At 43.7% G+C, this 18,729-nt stretch overlaps 1 protein-coding gene across 4 annotated transcripts; it reads left to right on the top strand.

Moving 5' to 3' along the window:
- The first annotated feature begins 3,965 nt into the window (after window positions 1–3,965).
- APMAP (adipocyte plasma membrane associated protein) lies at window positions 3,966–16,875 on the top strand. Of its 4 annotated transcripts, none has more exons than XR_013181541.1 (10): window positions 3,966–4,122; window positions 7,072–7,188; window positions 7,686–7,801; window positions 9,087–9,179; window positions 12,447–12,563; window positions 13,063–13,237; window positions 14,326–14,460; window positions 14,817–15,009; window positions 15,267–15,364; window positions 16,015–16,150. XR_013181541.1 is itself a non-coding variant. In XM_054629496.2 (9 exons), the coding sequence occupies exons 1-9, from the start codon at window positions 4,031–4,033 to the stop codon at window positions 16,222–16,224; spliced, it is 1,245 nt and encodes a 414-aa protein (XP_054485471.2). In that variant the 5' UTR covers window positions 3,966–4,030; the 3' UTR covers window positions 16,225–16,875. The 4 variants fall into 4 exon arrangements, 2 of the variants coding, with proteins under 2 accessions (XP_054485471.2, XP_054485470.2); XR_013181540.1 differs by having other exon boundaries at window positions 15,267–15,454; XM_054629496.2 differs by lacking the exon at window positions 15,267–15,364 and having other exon boundaries at window positions 12,450–12,563; window positions 16,015–16,875.
- The last annotated feature ends 1,854 nt before the right edge of the window (window positions 16,876–18,729 follow it).

Below are 18,729 nucleotides of genomic sequence, written 5' to 3'. Positions count from 1 at the left end.
CATCGAGGACTGCTGAAGGTATGACATCCTTCTTGATCATTTTCAGATTCTTATTTGCTATTTTCTTATTTGCTTATTTGCTAAGACTTGCAATTCCCATTTGTTTTGGTGGGAATTCAGAATTTCTGGCCTGGCAAAGTTCCATTCCCTGAAGGCCCTGTTAAGCAGATATAAACATGTGCTAAATTTGGTGTATGACTCTAATGTCCATCTTCTGTCTACAGCATCACTTTGCTTTCACAGTCTTGATAAGATTATAAAATCAGAACTTGGAAAGAGCATGAAATAGTTCTGCTTTGGGTCCTTGCATCATCATTATATTTGAAGAACTTTGCAGGAGCATCATCTCTCTTGCCAGTATAAAAGCTTTTTTATTATAGTTACAGCATGGGTTAGTGGTTTTTTAAAAGCACTGTTGCCAACAGCAAATGGTTTGAAATGTTATAAATGTTATCCTATTAAGTACATGTGCAAATTTGCTGAAGTTTCTTTTGTATAATTTTGGTTACAGAAAGTTCCTTACCACTTCCAACTTTTTTCCCTTTCTCTGCTCATTAATTTCCACCTCTATTCCTAAGTATCTGCCATGTATTACAGTACTTCTGACAGAATTCACTTCACCTGATTCTAAGGTTTAGGTAGTTCTCTTTCTGTAACACAGAAATACGTGAATTCTTTTGAGAATACAGAAATTCTTTTGAAATACAGGACAAAGAAGTCCTTAGTGAGGCTGACTAAACCTAGCAATACACAGCTCCAGCAGAGAACACAAGCACCGTAAGGAAGATTTCTGGGAATGTTGTCCTAGGAAGAGCAGAAAAGCTCATGTGTGCACAGTCCAAGCCTCAGGGATCTCCAGACACATGGATTATGGGAACATCTGGTTATGTTGAGGTGCTGTATGTATCTTTCCCTGTTTATATATTGGACCCAGTTCCCACTGGTTAATATATCATCAGCCATGTTTCTCACCCTTTGGATCAATATTAAATATTTCATATTAATGTTCAATATATCTTCTGAACATCTGCAAAGGCATTTAGTACAGCTGTTGTACGACATTTTCTCCACACTGTGTCTCCCATAGAAGAAGTATTTCGCAGGGGAAATATTACTGCCTCAAAATTCCCCATTTTCAATTCAAGTCATCTCCATTTGCAATTCACACAGGTGCCCAGGATGGGCTTATGATCCAGCAGCTGTTCCCTAAGGCACAACTGCTGCATGTGCAGCTTTCCTTTCTGTGGCCCTGGGCGAGGAGGGAACTGAAGGGTGCATGGACTGCCTGAACCTCCTACAATCTTCTGTAGAGAGGGCAAGCAGAAAAACGAGTGAAAAAAAAATGTGCTTTTCCACCAGGTGTTCCCTATGAACAGGCAGAGCCAACAGTGACAAGCAACTTGTAAATATCCTGCTCCACCAAGTGTCTGCAGTTGGATCTGCAGCACTGGGAAAGACGTGGAGAGGTTTTGCCGGAAACCCCTCTGCCTGTGACTGCAAACGGATCTGGCTTATTTTATTTTCCTACTGTCTGGATGATTGACTAATGAAGGCCTAATGAAGGCAGAGGAACAAACTGCCTCAAGGTACCAAAGGCAAATTATTCGAAATATTTGGCTACAGCACTGGATGGTGTTCTGAGGAGAAAGATGGATGATATATTGTCAAAATTGGAATATGACACCTATACACACCCCTCAAAAAACACAACTGGAGCACCAATCCAGCTTGGCAATTTCAGTTTTTTTCCTAAATCTTTCCTCACTCCCACGATGGGGCACAAATTTATTTTTTTTTCATGACATACCATAACATTGTTATGGCTTTCATTGTTATAGACTAAAAGGTAGAACAGATGTTTGAAAAACAAAACCTCTCAAAAACTGTGACTGATTAAGATTTTATGAAATATTAAAGATGTAAAAGCACTATCAAAGTATCTTCTTCTAATATTGAGGATCTTCCCCAGCAGAAAAGAGTTCTGTACAGACAGTGCAATATGTTCTCCATCCTCACACTGGGGAGGTTTTACACCCACTCCCCAAAACAGCTTTCATGCCACAGGAGAGAGGAACTGTGTCTCTGAAAAGGTTTTCTTGAGCTATGGTAAATATAATTTAAGCAAACTTTTATTAGCAGTGGTAAGGAATTTTCTGTAAGCAAAATTTATTCAAAAGGAACTTCAGCAAATTTGCACATGTACTTAATAGTATAAATCAATGTTGTTTTTTTAATCAGATACCACCATGAATGGGAAAAAAAATGCGCTACTTAATTTTAAGCAAAATTTTAATTTTAGTTCATAGGCTTGTTTGCATTAAAAAGAGCTATTCCAAAATCAAATTCACACAAAGTTCAGCATGTAAATAAGCTAAAGTTATCATTGGTCAAGATCTGTTGCTGAAAGGCAAGGGCTCTGAATGACATTTCAACAACCTTGTGCAGCAACCGAAAAAACAAGGACACACAAAACCAGAGCAGCAATAGCACCTCTCAGTGCACAGGATGAGGAGTGAAACCTCAGTGCATTGTCAAACACCACCTGCAAACTGCTGCAGACTGGAATCCTGACTCCAACACTGACCAGGGCCAGGGGAGCTGGAAGAGCAGCTCTTCCCACACTGGAGTTGGCTTTTTCCACCTGAAGATGTGCAGGCAGTTCAACATGTGAAAAATGCTTATTTTATGATTGGCTTTTTGCACATTTTGAAATGAATATTATATGTGTTGTGGTAGAAAGTTATGCTGTACTAATTTTCTCAAGTAGTGTGTTAAATATAGTTTTAGGTTATAACAAAATGTTAAAATAGAAACTATGCTAAGTGGGATACTTTTTTTTTTAAAGAAAGGACTTGCACTGAGATAGCAGCCACAGGACACCTAAATCTTTCAGAGAAAGAGAATTTATTGCTCCATTATCAGAAGAAACAAACTTTTTCCTGCCTCACTCAGGCAGGATGATGTCATTAGGATTATGACGAAGAAGCTGACACTGACCAGACAGAATCCTGTGTTTGAATGGAATTTATGCATCATGGATGAGGTGTATGAATATGCAACAGGTAAATGTTTTTAAGGGTTAATCCTCTGTTAAGAGGTGTCCTTTTACAGGCTTATGTTGCTCAGAAAAAGGTACCCAGACATCCGTAACTCTTTGTTCCTGTTGTCTCATATGGTCCTAATTCAATTTGTCCAAAATTTTTATTACTCTAATTATATTGCTATTTTTATAACCATTTCATAACTATTAAACTTTTAAAATTTTAAAAGCAAGTGATTGGCGTTTTTCACAAAGAGTTGCTTTCAAAAACTGACTGAGCACATTCCCATGTTGACATTCCCATCTCCCTGCTGTTGGACTGGCAGGGAGTTGGACATTGGTGGCTTCTGGCAGGAGATTGCCCTAAATGCTGCCACTCATGGCACTCAGAGGTGCTTTAGTCTGAGGCTGAACCTTGGCCTCAAGCAGGAAAAGGAAACCCCCAAGTAACTTGACTATGGTGAGAGTCAGTAAAAGTTTAATCAGAAAATCATATTATTTTTGTTGAAGACGTTTTCATATTAAGAGGGGAAATTTGGCCGTGCCTTTCTTGTGGTTACAAAGAAAAAGGTGACAGTGAAATCTGTTTAAAAAGCTCAGATATTCATCAAAATCCCCAAAAAAATGCCTGTAATTGAGGCCCAGTGAATGAGGGAGAGCCACACTTTGTATGGCAGTGTACCCAAATGACAAAAATCCCAAAACTTTCCTATGGAAGGAAATAATTTCTGGCACATGCAAAGCATCTGTCACGGCCAAGGTGTTTCTGTGAAGCTTTTCCGCCATCCCAAGGGCTGGAGAATAACCGCGGGCCGTGCGTGAGGCGCGGCCGCGCTGAAGGGCGTGCTCGGAGTGATGGACGTGGCCTGAGGGTGGAGGGGCGGGGCCAGGTTCGGGAGGCGTGGCCTGGGCTGAGGGGCGGGGGCTGGGCTGAGGGGCGGGGCCGCGGTTCCGGTGCGCGGCGGCCGCGGGATTGGGACCGGGGTCGGGATGAATGAGGCGGAGGGGCTGCGGCAGCGGCGGCCGCTCCGCCCGCAGGTCATCACCGAGGACAGCCCGGCGCAGGAGGCCAAGGAGGGCAGGTGGGGCCCGGGCGGGGCGCCCGCCGTGAGGCTGCGGCTGCAGGGCCGAGGCTGGGCCCGGCCCCGGGGGGGCCCCGGGAGGGCGCAGACACCGCCCGCAGGGCGCGGCCGGGCGCGGGGAGCGGCGGGCCGGGCTCGGAGTGCCCGCGGAGGGGCTGGAAGGGCTGGGGGGTGCCCCGGGGCTGGGTACTGGGGGCACGGGGCCGCTGCGGAGCGGGGCCGCGGTTTCCCGGCTTGGCCGGTGCTGGGCACCCGCGGGTGCCAGCCCAGTGCTCCTGCTCCTCCTGGAGGGGCTGACGGTGAGGAGGGGCTGGGACAGCGCCTCACCTGTTCTGCCGACCTGCAGGAACGGCTTTTAACAAAAAAAAAAAATCGGCTTGGTCTTCCCCTGCCTTCCCCTCTCTTCCTCTCTCTTCTCCTCTCTTCCCTTCTCCTCTCTTCCCCTCTCTTCCCCTCTCCTGTTTATCTTTTGCCAGGCAAGAAATAAGTTATCCCAGTGTGGCTTGTGCAGGTTTATTGTGGCTGTGATTAAGTCCTGTGTAATTGTGGTTTAGGGTGTTTATGTCTTGGTAATAGTTTAAAGAGCGATCTGCGGGTTTTTGACTGATCTACACGTGTCTGACCTAATAAACAGTCGGTTTGTGGCTAAGTTAAAAAAGGATTCTATTTACAATTTTCTGTTTAGGAATTTCGCAACGAAATCTCTTCATTGTGACTAAAGGCAGTTGCAGTAATAAAGGGAGTGGTAGTGTTTGTTTTGCCTTTCATTGCATAAGGTAGCTGATGACTTGTAATACTTTTGTTCACCACCTATTATAGCACTTCTGACTTGAGTACTTTGCAGATTCTTATCTCTGCCCTTCGGGGTCATGAGAATGAAAGGCTGATGGCTTGGACTCTGTCCCTGTTTTTGGAGGAGAGCATCAGCATCTCTGAGCTTGAGAGGCTGCTCCTCCTGCCTTCAGCCTCTCTTGGTGTTCAAATCAGTTGCATTTCTAAAGCTCTATCACTGACCCAGAGTATTCACTGGGGCTGGAAAACAGTGGAGGAAATTCCTGGGCCTGGCCTTTTTCTTGCTGGCAGCCATGGCAGAAACTCTTGAGGACTGATGCTTCTCTCTCCAGGCCAGCAGCTCTTCTGCCAAGGGGATGATGCAGCCTGGCCTCCTGGCTGTGGTGACCCACCTTGCCAGCTTACTGTTGTCTTCAAGAGCTGGTTTAATGTCTTGGCTTTTTAGTTGTAGTAACAACTGAATTGCTGTAATTATAGCTGGAGTCCTGGTAAGTTGCTTTATTGAGATTTGTGGCTGCAGGCCATGTAGGATTAATCACAGAGACACAATTGACTAAGATTTTCTGTTTCACTGTTAGTGGACCTTTACCTCAGTGGTTCTCTCCAGTGACTGACAGTTGTCACTATTCAATATTGTGTAGATTAAGAAGGATTCTGAGTAGATGACTTTTTAGTTTATTTTTTTGTAAAGCTTTTGGGTTATATTTAAATTCTTGTGGTTTCAGCAGTATCTAAACTAGGTCTTGCAGCTTGCAGGCTTGAAGTGTGAGTTTGCTTGTCACCTTATTCTTCATGCCTTTTTCCTTTATTGTCAGTCCCTTGCAAGTTTGCTTAAGGATCAGAAACATGGTCCTTACTTAAGCTTTTAGGAGCTTTAATTAGGTTGGCTTTGGCAGATGAGTTCCCATTCTGTTCCTGTTCATTCCCAGCTCCTTTTGTGTGAGCTGTTCTCAGCTGTCCCAGAGGTGCTCAGGTGTCTGCTGACAGTACTTTTAATCTTACATTGTTGAGCTTTCATCTCTTGGAGGACACTGGACAGACCAGGCCAAAGGCTGAAATCTTTTTGTAAACTTGGGGATTGCCTTTTGTCCATACACCCTGCTCTTGATTCCAGGTCCAAGGGGACCCAGACTGGGAGGTTTTTGCTTCCTCAAGACATCTCCTGTTAAAGCAGTAGGTGTAAAGTGCTTAAATCCTGCCTAAGTCCTGGTGCCTAGTTCTGTCCTTGCTGTTGTCACTGATAATCCCAGAGGTTACCTTGATGCTGATATCAGCAGCACAGGTGCATGTGTGTAGCTGCCCAGTTGGGATATTTGTGCTGGGCAGTGGTTCATATTCCCTACTGTCTGGATGATTGACTAATGAAGGACAAAACAGTGGAAGTGGTCCAGGGATTAGTGCAGCACCACCAGGCACTGTTTGTCTTTATTTAAGTGATCCTGTCAGGAGCCTGGCTGGCTGGGCCAGTGAATGGTTCAGAACAGCTAAAATTAGATGTGCTGCTTTCCCAGTTCAAGGCTAGGATTTGTTGGGCTTGGCTCTCTGCTTTTCTCTGTAAATGCCTGATTGATTCCTCTAAAACTTTAGAGAGCAAACTGCAGTTTTCTCCCGTGGAAGAAACTTTTACTTATTTTATTGTGTGTTTTAATGGGTAAAGAGAAAACAATTAATTGCTTTTGTGTTCTGGAGTTTGAGTTTCAAACCAGTGGTGACTAAGTTAAGCAGCCATTCATTTAGATTCTTCTGTGTGTGTTGTTTTAGTGGAAGTTTTTATTCAAAACTTGTGCTGGATAGAAACCATTACCAAAACTAAAGATCAAGTTAAAAAAACCCCAACCAAACCACAACCAAAATATCCTGTTTCTCAGGTAGTTTGTTTTGTTTTGGCTTATTTTTTGGTTTGTTTGTTTTTATTTTAGTCAGCTGTAACTTGTAGCATGAATGAAACCTTCACATAAAAATGTTCAGCCTTTTATGCCAGTATCCTGAGACCTTTCTCTTATCCTAATATGTTCAAAATGGACCTTGAAGGTGAGGATGGTGGTTGTGCAAAAGTGTTACTGTTCCTTTTCTGAAGAAAAGAGGTTGCTACAGATATTTTAAGGACTGTTGTGTCTGAAAACGATGTTAATCCTATTTCTTGTTTGGTTTTGGCAGTACTTACAGCAGCAAGGTGTTCCGTGTTACCTTCCTGACTTTGGCTGTGTCTGTGGCTGTGCCACTGCTTGGAGTGACTGTTCTCCTGGATTGTCCTATAGACCCTCAGCCCATAAGGTAAAAGGTTGTTTTGTTTTGAAGCAAATATTCTAGAAGCCTGACTTCTCCTGTGAGCTCTGCTGTTGTGTTTCAGCAAACAAGAGTTAACAGTGCAAAGTGGTTCTGTCTGGATTGAGAAACTGGGGAGTGATTGCAACATTATCCACAGCCAGGCTGTTTCTGAGCCATCTTGTGCAGTTATGTGTCCCTGCTGATCATGGAAGGAGCTGAATTAGTTTCTTTAATCATTAATCTAGAAAATTATTGTCTGCTACCCAAGCTGTCAGTGCAGCTTGTAATTACACAGGTGCACTCTTGCCTTCTGTGAGACAAGAACTGCATTTTCACTGAGGGCCAAGGGCTCAAGCTGCTGCAACACTTTTTGAACTATGCTTTATGTAAAGCATAAATCAGGTGTGCAGGAATTGGCAAACTGGGGGAAAAAATGATCAAATGTGTTGCTCAAGAATGTTTGAATTTTGTGCAAAGGATCACATGGTCCTCCTGTTTTGTAGCTTGAAGGAGCCTCCCCTCCTGACGGGTGTTTTAGAGCCCAACACCAAGTTACGGCAAGCTGAACGGCTGTGGGAGAACCAGCTGGTTGGACCAGAGTCCATTGTCAATATTGGGGGTAAGCACTGACAAAAGCAGCTCCTAAAGAAGGCTCTTTAAATGTTGTTCCATTGGGGAGAGTTTGTTCAGCAGTAGACCTCTTAGATAACAAGCTCTGGGAATTATTTTCAATGTGCAGGTTTCCTAAAAGTAATTGTGTTATGCAGAAAAACCTAGGTTGTCTGTGCTATGTTTAGTTTTTCTCCTCTTTCTCTAGGATTTGTTGGGCTTGGCTCTCTGCTTTTCTCTGTATGTAATCTCTCCTATGTAGATGTTTTAATGTGACAACAAGAAATAAATCTTGTTGTCACACTAAAAATCCCTGTCTTCCAGGACTGAGAGCATCAGCAGTGTAGTCAGGGGCTACTTACATTTGGAGGAAGTGGTCCCATTTTTCATTTGGGAGATGAAAAATTAACTGGGAATTAACATTTAGAAACTCCTCTAAACTGGGAATTAATATTTAGAAACTACTACCTGTTCTTGTAAAGCTCATTGCTGCTGAGTGAGCTGAATTTTGTGGTGTTGATCTTTGCTTTTATGACAGAAAACAAATCTCAGATTGATAAATATCTTGTTTGCATTTTAATGCTGTTGCACAATATCATATCCCATATTCATAACTCCCTCATATTCCATATTAATAACTCTAAAAGCTTGGATTCTTCTTGCAAGAAGTCTAACCAACATAGATGCCACTTTTCTCTCGTGGCAGGTGGGTTCTTCCCAAGTCACTAACCCATGCCACCTCTGAGCAATTTCTTAATCAGTTCCCTGTGCTTCTAATGCCATGAGATCCTCTTAGTGGGAACCCAGCATTGTGCAGGAGTTGTTTCTTGTGGCTCCTGAAGGGAGACTTGGAAATTCTCTTAACCCCTACTGAAAGATCCTTCAGTGCAAGAGGTGCTCAGTAGGTGCCATATAATTTATTTTCCTTCTATTTTATCTTCTAATTTATGAGTAAAATATTTGTAAGAAATTACATTGCCCAGTAAGAAACTACTGTAAATTCTTTCCTCAGATTACACTTTTTTACCTGTATCTGTTAACAATGTGCTAAAGGGATTACCTGAAGCTGATTGATTTTTTATATTGCCTGGTTTCATGAGTCTTGTTGGAAACTCTTTATGGAAACCTTCCTGCAAGGGACAGCTGACCTATGAGTGAAATAATCAACCTGACTGGGAACAAGCTTTCTGTGAATAAATGAATTGAGTTCTCCTTATTCCCTGCTTCATACTAGTAGAAGGATGCTTACCAGTATTGTTTTGTGATCAGCTTAATCACACAAGTTGTTTTTGCAGATGTTCTGTTTACTGGGACAGCTGATGGGAAGATTATCAAAATTGAAGATGGGGAAATACAAACAATAGCCAGAATTGGCCACGGTCCTTGTGGTGAGTGACAGCTCCCGAGCTCCTGAGTGTGTTTGAAAATGTCTGGGTCCAGGGCATGTGTTGGTTAAGCTGTGTTCAGTCTGGATTGCAGGTGCACATCTTGTTCTGCAGAAATTTGTAGCAGAGATATTAATGCGTTTGTATCAGGGAAGTATGAGTGAAAATATTGGAACATTGGAAGGAAGAGTAGAACAGAGGGCCAAATGAATGGAAATGGGTGGTCTTGATAGAAAAGCATACAGTTTCCAGTTTTAAAATTTAAGAATGCAAGGAGGTTTTGTGTCATGACTACCAGGTCTTCACCATGGATGATGTGCTGGTGGAAGACCCTGCATCTTAACATTGGGAGGAGGACAAGAGTAAAGTGCAACAAAAATAACATTCCTTTTCCTGTTAGTCCATCCAGAAAAAGCATGTGTCTTAAGAAAAAAATGGGCAGCAACCTGGTCTAATATTTGTGAAAGCTGAAGTCACCAAGATTCTGAGCTGAAGGGCCACCTCATAAAAACTGAGGACTTCTAAACATGTGTGAATGAATGAACTCAAGCTAATTTGAGACTGGGAAAGTGTCTTGGTTTAAAACAATTATACAGACAGGACACTTCAAAATGAGTTATATCTCCTCATATTTTTAACCCTTCCTTTCTCACCAATAAGGAGAGATGAGTGTGATAAATGAAAAAATAGCAGTTCACTAAAAATAAAACAGCAACAACCAAGATAACAGTAATAACCACTAGATACAAACGTGCTGAATCCTGTTGACAAAGAAAAACAACACAGCAACCAAGCCTCCATGATCACAGAGCTCCCTCATTCACCAAATAGCCACCAGGGAACAAGGACAAAACAGAAGAATCCTCTCCAAAACCAGTCAAATGCTGCTGATCCATCTGCTCCACACCACCCGAGAGGAGCTCTCCTGACAGTGGCAGCTGGAATTGGGTCAATGGCTGGGACTCCTGGAGAGAGGGGATGGTGCTGGTGGAGCTGTCCGGGGTGGCAGCAGCAAAAAAAGATCTGAAGGAAACCTTCTCTGTGGCCCAGAAACTGAGCTGCCCCTGGCAGCAGCAGCCAGAAGGCAGAAATCTTCCAAAGCCTGGAGATAAACAAACCTGCCAGGCTGCTTTGCACTGCCTTGACTCAGAGAACCTGCCCCAGACAGCTTTCTTGGCAGCCTGGCCAAAAAAAGCTGCAGCCTCTGCTCCCAAACCCTAGGGAGGACAGAGGAGCTGTGTGTGCCTGTTCCTTCTCTTTTAGAGGGACCCCAGGTCACCTGCCTCCATGAGCCTGGCCTAAAACACCCCAGTTCTTCTTCCAGCTCCTGGCTTCTAAAGGGACAGTGGTCATCTTGGGCAGGTTGGTGTAGGGAAGATATGGAATACAATACACCTTTTTTGGGTTACCCAGGACAGAAGGACAGCAACTTACTTCGAGATTTTTGAATATAAATATCACCTTCCCCATCTACGGAATTTTGCCTTGCATTTTGTTGTACCTATTTCCCTTCCTGTGTTTGTAAGCACAGTGGGAGTTGTTGCTGCACTTAGAGATCCTGCATTGGTCATGGTATTTTTGTTTTCTCACTGCTAAATTGCAGTTATTTCTTGTGGAATTCTACACCTCTTTCTGAACGAGTTATTTGCTTCATTTAATGGGATTTCTGGAACTGAGTGAGCAAAACTGAGAGCAGCTTATTTATTACAGAACCATCTCTGTGGGGAGCTTAATGTCCATCTCAGCAGTGCCTGGGCAGTCTGAGGAGCCTGGCTGGTGTTTGTTGGGACTGATGGGAGTTTTGTTTGTGGCAATGGTACAGAAACTCACCTGAGGTGTTTGTTGGGACTGATGGGAGTTTTGTTTGTGGCAATGATACAGAAATTCCCCTGAGGTCCTGCAGCCCTGTGCTGATTGCCAGTTAGAAATTCAGGTCAGGAACCGTTGCTGTCCCTGTTAGCTGTCATTGACTTGTCCATCATTTATTCTATGTAATTTTATGTGGATGATTAGACATGATTAGACTCTCACATGATGAGACTCTGGGCTGACTTGGCAGCACTCTCTTGGCTGCCTGGTAAGTAGAACAGCATTGGTAGGACTGCTGATGGGAAACTGGATTTAGGCATGAATGTGGGTGGGGGTGGATGTGAAAAATCACCTTTCTCCTGCTCATTTCCATTGGACTTGAGCAGCTTGGTAGAGGTGGGAAGGATGTGCTGCCCTGGTTCTTTGGGGCCAAAGTGGTAATGGGGAGCCTGGACTTTTGTGCTCCTTGAATTGGGAAGTGGAAAGGCTGTAGCCATCTGCAAAATTTCTCTTCCTAAGGTTTTCAGACTGCTGATGTTGTGAAGTTCTTAGCTCTTCAGGGCTCAAATATCTCCTTGAATTTATCTAAATTTTTCAGGTTTGCAGAATTCCCCTTCCTCCTCATATAGAAGTCTTCAGTGTCTTTGTTTTGAGAAACTAGCTGTTCATGACAATGTTGGATCTTTTCAGAAAAAGAAAGGGTTTTTTAATTTAAAAATTATTTAATTCTAAAAACAGAGCACACCCCCCCCCCCCAAACCTGCATAAAACCACTTCTTTTGGAGAAAAATCATTTTGTTAAATCCAATTTTCTGATTTTACCCCAGCTTGGGCAGCTGTTAGTTACTAGCCTGACAGATTCTATGATTATCTCTAGACTGGTGAAAACATGGCGTGGGGTTATCTGCTTCACTCCCACCTAGTAAAGTAGGAATCATTTTTAAATGAATGTATGTACCATATGTATGCCATAGAGTTTTTATAAGCCACAGTTTGACTCAAAGGTCACGTGTGCAAGCAAAGGGAAAAAAGAACAAACCAAACCTCAAATATTTTATTCTCTATTTTCCATTAGCCAGTGATGTCTGACTGCTTCTCGAGAAGCAGAGCTGCAGCACGTGTGGAGTTTGTTTTGGAAGGCAAATTAAATAATAATTGCTTTTCCTTCCTCCTCCTTTTTCTTAGCTTTCCTATGTGGCATTGAATGTCCCTTTGGTCAGTTTGGGCCAGCTGTCCTGGCTGTGTCCCCTCCCAGGATCTTGCCCACCCCCAGCCTGCTGGAGAGAGCATTGATGCTGTGCCAGCCCTGCTCAGCAGTAGCCAGAACACCTTTTTAGCTACCTGTGCAAAGGCACAGCACTGGGAGGGCTTTTCATCCCAGCCAGACCCAACATACCTGTGTAGGTACCCTGAATGCCTTGTATTTCTGTTTGGAAAACCATTTTAAAATTGTTTCCCAAGGAGGCCATGGAGATGAGCCAACGTGTGGAAGACCACTTGGCATGAGAGTGGGGCCAAATAACACCCTGTTTGTGGCAGATGCTTATTATGGACTCTATGAAGTTGATCCTGATACAGGTATGATTTTTCTGCTCCAAAGTTTTCTTCCACTGACAAATCCGGGCTTCATTTGCAGTTTTGCCAGATGCTGCAGGCAAAACAATGCCTGTCTTTTTTTGTGAAGTGATTTGAAGCTGTCTGCATGAAATGAGTCATGCAAGAACTTGATATTTATTTCCCTGTAGCAATCACTTCCTCTCTGTGTCTGGCTGTCTGCATCAGAGCTACCAGTGACTTATCTTCTGGTGTTACATAGTTTTTGTTGTTAAAATTGATATCCTAGGATCCATGAATAGAGCTCTGTTGTAGCTGTTTTGGCTTTCATAAAAGGAAAAGAAAAAGATTGATACATAAAACCTCTTGTCATGTTTGCTGTACTTTTGTTTCTGCCTTGATCTCACTGTGGTAGTGAGAAGCTCTTCAATTCCCTGTAACCCAAATCTACACAAAGTAAAGAGAGATGCATTTTGGTGTGGCTACATTGTGTGGCTTTTTTTTTTCTTCTTTTTGTATCTAGGTGAAACAAAGATGCTTGTGTCAACCAAAACACCCATAGAAGGCCAGAAGTTGTCATTTGTAAACGATCTTACAGTGACCAGGGATGGGAGGAAGATCTACTTCACTGACTCCAGCAGTAAATGGCAAAGACAAGACTACTTGTTCCTGCTTATGGAAGGCACAGATGATGGGCGGCAAGTATCTCCTTCCCTGTCCTGCTTTAGGGCAAATTTGGGAGAAAACCTCCAAAGGGGGGCCCCTCCAGAAAGCAGACCCACATGGCCCCCTCCCCCCAGCTGGTTCAGGAAGGATTCCTTGGAGAGAAGTGGAAAGAACCTGTTTATTTAACAGGCACAGCGCCCCCAGCACACAGAATGAACAATACCAGATGACAGCGCTCCTTCACCGCTCTGAAAAAGATGACAAATTCAGAAAGTCTCTCTTGGGGGTGGTCGCTCTGTTATCAGTCCCTCCAGTGCTGGGGCAGCTGCTGCAGCTACAAAGTGCAAACTCTTGGTGTTTCCCAGGTCCCAGTCCGGAGCAGGCTCAAGTGGTTCCAAAAAAGGGAAAGGAAAAACAGTCCAGGGATAAATTCGAACTGCTTGGCTAAACTAACTAATGAGCAGAAGCAAAAAGCAGGAGCAAAGCAGAAGCAAGAGCAAAGCAAAAAGCAGAAGCAGCACTATGTGCTGCCCTGTCTGTGAGTCCTGCCAGCTGTGGGTGAGCAGGCTGATAACAAAACCAAACTTTCACTCTTCAGAGCCAGTCTTGAAGGCACAGAAAATAATATCCAGCATAAACAGAACACACAAATGAGGAATCAAGCATCACAACGTCACCCTAGGACACCCAGACATTTCACTTGCTGTCAGCTCAGCTGTAGGAGTGCAATTCACCACTTCCTTGATCTTCACATTTTTTTCTCTTTATAAACTCACCTTTGTAAACACTGCACTGTGCAGGGGAGGGTGAGGGAATTGTGTGGGTGTTGCTAATGAGACCTGCAGCAAAATAAATGAGATTCCCCTTTTTCCTTCAAGAGGACTGGCATGGAGTTTTGTTTTAAAAGTGAAGGTGTTAGCATTGCATTCAGCACAAATCGTGCATGAATGCTGCCACTCTCAAGTGCCTTGTTATTTCTCTTGTGTTCACAAACAAATGTTTCCTGGCTATTCTGCCTTCTTAACTTAAGTGTGGTGCATGTGAGAAAAGATGGAGTGCCTGAAGAATGAAACACAGATGCATAAATATTCATCTTCACTCAAAAATGGTTTCTTTTCAGCCTCCTTGAATATGACACAGTGACAAAAGAAGTGAAAGTCTTAATGGTGGGGCTGAGGTTTCCCAATGGTGTGCAGCTCTCTCCTGCAGAAGACTTTGTCCTGGTGCAGGAGACAACCATGGCTAGAATCAGAAGGTGAGTATGACTTTGGAATTATTACTAATCTCTGTAGGGATTGCTTAAATAAATGAATTGAATGACAAACCCTACACTTCAGTTATGCCTAGTTAAAAATGACAAAAAAGATGACCTTCCTCAATACTTAATATTTTTATTTCACTTTAAATGTCTAGGTTGCATAATCTTTCCATCATGGGCTCCTTAAGCACAGTGGAGTAAGCTGACTTTTTTCCTGGGGAGAAGTGTGTGGCAGTGCTGTATTTCCCTCTACCAAAATAATGGGAAAAATTATTTTTTTAACTATTGGGACTCTCATTTATTATTTAAACTGATTGAGTTAGATGTTCTAATCTATTATCTATACTTTTCAGGTATTATGTGTCTGGGCTGATGAAAGGTGGAGCAGATATGTTTGTTGAGAATATGCCTGGTCTTCCAGACAATATCAGGTTAAGCAGCTCTGGAGGATATTGGGTAGCTATGGCAGCTGTGAGACCCAATCCTGGCTTTTCTTGGTTGGACTTCTTATCTGAAAAAACATGGATTAAAAGGATGATATTTAAGGTAAAAAAAATATTAAAAAGAACTTTTTTTGAAAATATCACCTTTAGTAGAGGAATGGAAGTGGTAAATATTTGTTTGTCCTGTTTCTTCCTCTTTACAGGAAGATTTAAAAAAACATTAGGTGCTGTGGTTAAAACTTGTTGCTTGCTTTTCCCTGGTAGAACAGCCCTTATATATTAATAGGTAGTAAAATTTAACATTTACTTCTTTGAGTAGCAGGTACACATCTCTTAAGTTGCCTTCCATCTTGATCTTAGGAAAGAAAAAGAGACTATCTCTAACCATGCAGCAAGACAGGATCTTCATTTGGATATGTGAAGACTTCACCTGAAGTGCCTAAACTGCTTATTGCCAGGTGTCTGAAGAGCATTTGGGAAGTGTGAGCTGTTCCCATGACTGCCCTAGGCACCCTAGGAGACAGTGTGCACGTTGTGGATGGTGTTAGGTGACATTTTGTTCTGGTTCACTTATGCCTGTTTTTGTGTCACCCCGCTTTCGGATGAGCAAGGATAATGCAGTTTTTTTTAAGGGCTAAAGAAACAGCATGATGCTTTTTAAACAATGCAAAGACTTGGAAATACTTCTGTCCTAAAAAAAAAATAAAAAAAAAAAAAAAAGAGCAAGCAGTGCTTAGGATTTCATTCCAGCTGAACAAGGTCTGTGCTGTCCCTGTCTCTCCTGGTGCAGTGCAGGAGCTCTGAGTGATGCTGTGGGGAGCTTGGCATCAGCTGCACCAGAGCAAGCTGCTGTCTCTTGTGTGGGCAGCCTTTCAGCCTGCCCCTGGAGTAGATGAGCTTCTGCTGATCCTTTTGTTTCTTCTCCAGTTGGCTTTACAGATATTGATGTGTTAACCCTGTGTAAGAGTGTTCACTCAAAATGTGTCCTTGTGTTCTTAGCTGCTGCTTCTGAGGAGCGTGGAGTGGTCTTTGCCTGTATGAATGTCTGAGATCAGATTGTGGAGGAAAAAAACTTCTGTTGATTTTCTTTCTCTTTCTTTTCTTCCAGTTGCTGAGTCAGGAAACTGTGACAAAGTTTGTACCCAAATATAGCCTTGTTGTTGAACTCAGTGAGACAGGATCCTACAAAAGAAGCTTCCATGATCCCACTGGAGTGACAGTGGCTTATGTCAGCGAGGCACACGAGCACAACGGGCACCTCTACCTGGGATCCTTCCGCTCTCCCTATATTGGCAGACTTGATCTCCAGCATGTTTAACTGCCTGCCCATGATGAGTCCCACTGCCCTGTGCTGCTCCAGAGGTGCAGAGGAAGCATGTGCTTGAGGCAGTGTGTGACCAAGTGACAAAAAGTGTGACAAAAAGTGACAGTCAGTCTGTTACGGTGCAGGAGCACTGTGGCCATAGGAAGAGATACAGTTTGCTGTACCTGGCCTCTGTCTTGGCTGACTGCTCATGCTCTGCAGTTGGCCTGTATTACTGTTCACATCTGAGGACTATGGGGAGGCATCTTCATTCAGTTCTTTGTTGCTCCAAGGAAATCCATTGATTTTCCTGTGCCCAGCCTTGTTTGGAATCATCTTGAACAGACACCATCATGTCGCCTTTAATGCAACTGTGTGTCCTCTTACTCTGGAAGGAATTGTGATGGATGGAGTTTAATTGTGTGTGATTTGGGTGGAAGAGGGTGGCTTGCATGTGTTAATTTCTGTTCTAGTGCCTCCTGTCCAGGAGTGATTACAGTGCATGTTCTAATGTTCTACCATGGTGCTGTGGTAGAGGCAGCAATATCCAGGACATGCCTAGGAATCCAGTTATGCCATTGGGCTTCTTCAGTCCCAACCTGTGTAAGTAACATCAGACATTGCAATTAACTGTTAATCAACATGCAGAATCAAATTGGATCCTTACCTGTGGACTCCTGTGTTTCTTTATAGCATTGGGGTCGGATGATGAATGAAAATTGCATTTTCTGTGTTATTAAGGACTAGTTCCAATGGGTCTGAAAAGGGTTGTTTGTAGTATTTCTTACATGTTTTACCAGGTCCTGAAAGTCTCCTGTTCATTATTTATGTGACCATTCCAGGGAGAAGAGGGCTAGCTGCAGGATCCTCTTCAACATGCTTTTTATGAAGAACTGATAAAGATTTTGGGGAAGATTAGTGTCTGAAGATGGATGTGGACTCAACTGACACTTGTAAAATCTATTGTTGGTGGATGAGGAAGGGCTTTGGTTGCAGTTTTTGGAATGCATGTCCAGGGACTTCCTCTCTTAACAGATACTCTACCTGGAGAATGTGGAGAATGCTTTGCTGGCAGCTATTGCAAAGGAAAGCCTGTGCTGTTACATTTTGTGGCTGGAATGGCTGGCAGCACAAAGGAATTCAGACAAGAACTCGAGTTTTGTAGAGCAGCCAGGGATGAGGGCACTGTGGTGGACTTTGTGCTCACCAGCAAGGAGGGGGAATGTGCACCTCAAGGGCAGCCTTGGCTGCAGGGATCATGAGGTGGTGGAGTCCAACTTCCTCAGGGCAGGGAGGAGGGTGTAGAGCAAACTTGTTGCCCTGGATTCAGGAGGGTAGACTGGCACCTTCATGGATCTACTTGGTAGAATACCATGGGATAAAGCCCTGGAGGGAAGAAGGAGCCAAGAGAGCTGTTATATTCAGGGATGTTCAGGGGTCACCTCTTCCAGGCTCAGGAGTGATGCATCCCCATAGAGAGGAAGCTGGGCAAAAATGCCAGGAGACCTTGTGTGGATGAACAAGGGGCTCCTGGACAAGCTCAGACACTAAAAGGAGGCCTGTGGAGGGTGGAAGCAGGGGCTGTAGCCTGGCAGGAGTACAGAGAGGTTGTCCAGGCAGCCAGGGATCAGGTTAGAGATAAAGGTTAAGGTAAAGATAAAGGAGGTTAGAGGAGATAAAGCTCTGAGAGAATTAAATGTGGCCAGGGACATCAAGGACGACAAGAAAAGCTTCTGCAGGTGTGTGGGTGACAAAAAGGAACACTAGGAGAAATGAGGACCCTCTCTGGAAGGAAAGGGGAGACCTGATTACCTGAGACATGGCAATGGCTGAGGTGCTCAGTGAGTGTTTTGCCTCTTCTCCACCAGGATGTGCTCCAGCCACATTGCCCAAGTTGCAGAGAGGAAAGACAGGGACTGGGAGGCTGAAGAGTCACCCACTGTAAATCACATTTTAGATCATCTGAGGAACATGAAGGTGCACAGGACCTGTTAAAATTCATCAGTTCCCTCAGGATGAAGAACTGGTAAGATGAGGGAACTGATGGATGAAGTCACTGTCCATTGTATTTGAGGAGTTGTGGTAGTCCAGCTAAGCTCCCACCAACTAGAAAAGGGGAAAATAACCCCCATTAAGAAAAAAAAAAAAGGAAGAAAGGAAGCCTTGGGGAACTGCATTCTGTCAGTCTCACCTCTGTGCCCAGCAGGATCACGGAGCAGAGAGATTGGAACATGTTATTCAGAGAAGTTGTGGATGCCCCACACTTGGAAGTGTTCAAGGCCAGGCTGGAGGGGGCTCTGAGCAACCCAGTCTCTCAGGAGGTGTCCCTGATGGTCTCTGAGGTCCCTTCCAACCCAAAGCATACTATAATTCTAAATAAGAGCTTTTGCATCTTGAAGAACTCAAGGGGTGCTTCAGCAGCTGTGTGATTCAGTGCATTGATACTTTGGAATTGAGGTTTTTGCTGCTCTCTCCTTTTCTGCCACTGGGTGACAATCCAACCTAAATTTACACTATTGC

This window comes from Agelaius phoeniceus, chromosome 3 (assembly GCF_051311805.1).
Source record: "Agelaius phoeniceus isolate bAgePho1 chromosome 3, bAgePho1.hap1, whole genome shotgun sequence".
In the NCBI taxonomy this organism is placed as follows: Eukaryota; Metazoa; Chordata; class Aves; order Passeriformes; family Icteridae; genus Agelaius; species Agelaius phoeniceus.
Note: the sequence above shows the minus strand (reverse complement) of the source record. Positions and strands in the feature narration are given on the sequence as shown.

Bases quoted from the DNA above. Each gene is read 5' to 3' on its own strand.
- APMAP (XM_054629495.2), top strand. From the start codon at position 4,031: ATGAATGAGGCGGAGGGGCTGCGGCAGCGGCGGCCGCTCCGCCCGCAG. The intron at 7,802-9,086 runs GTAAGCACTGAC...TTGTTTTTGCAG, and splicing joins GTCCATTGTCAATATTGGGG to ATGTTCTGTTTACTGGGACA. The intron at 13,238-14,325 runs GCAAGTATCTCC...GTTTCTTTTCAG, and splicing joins GAAGGCACAGATGATGGGCG to CCTCCTTGAATATGACACAG.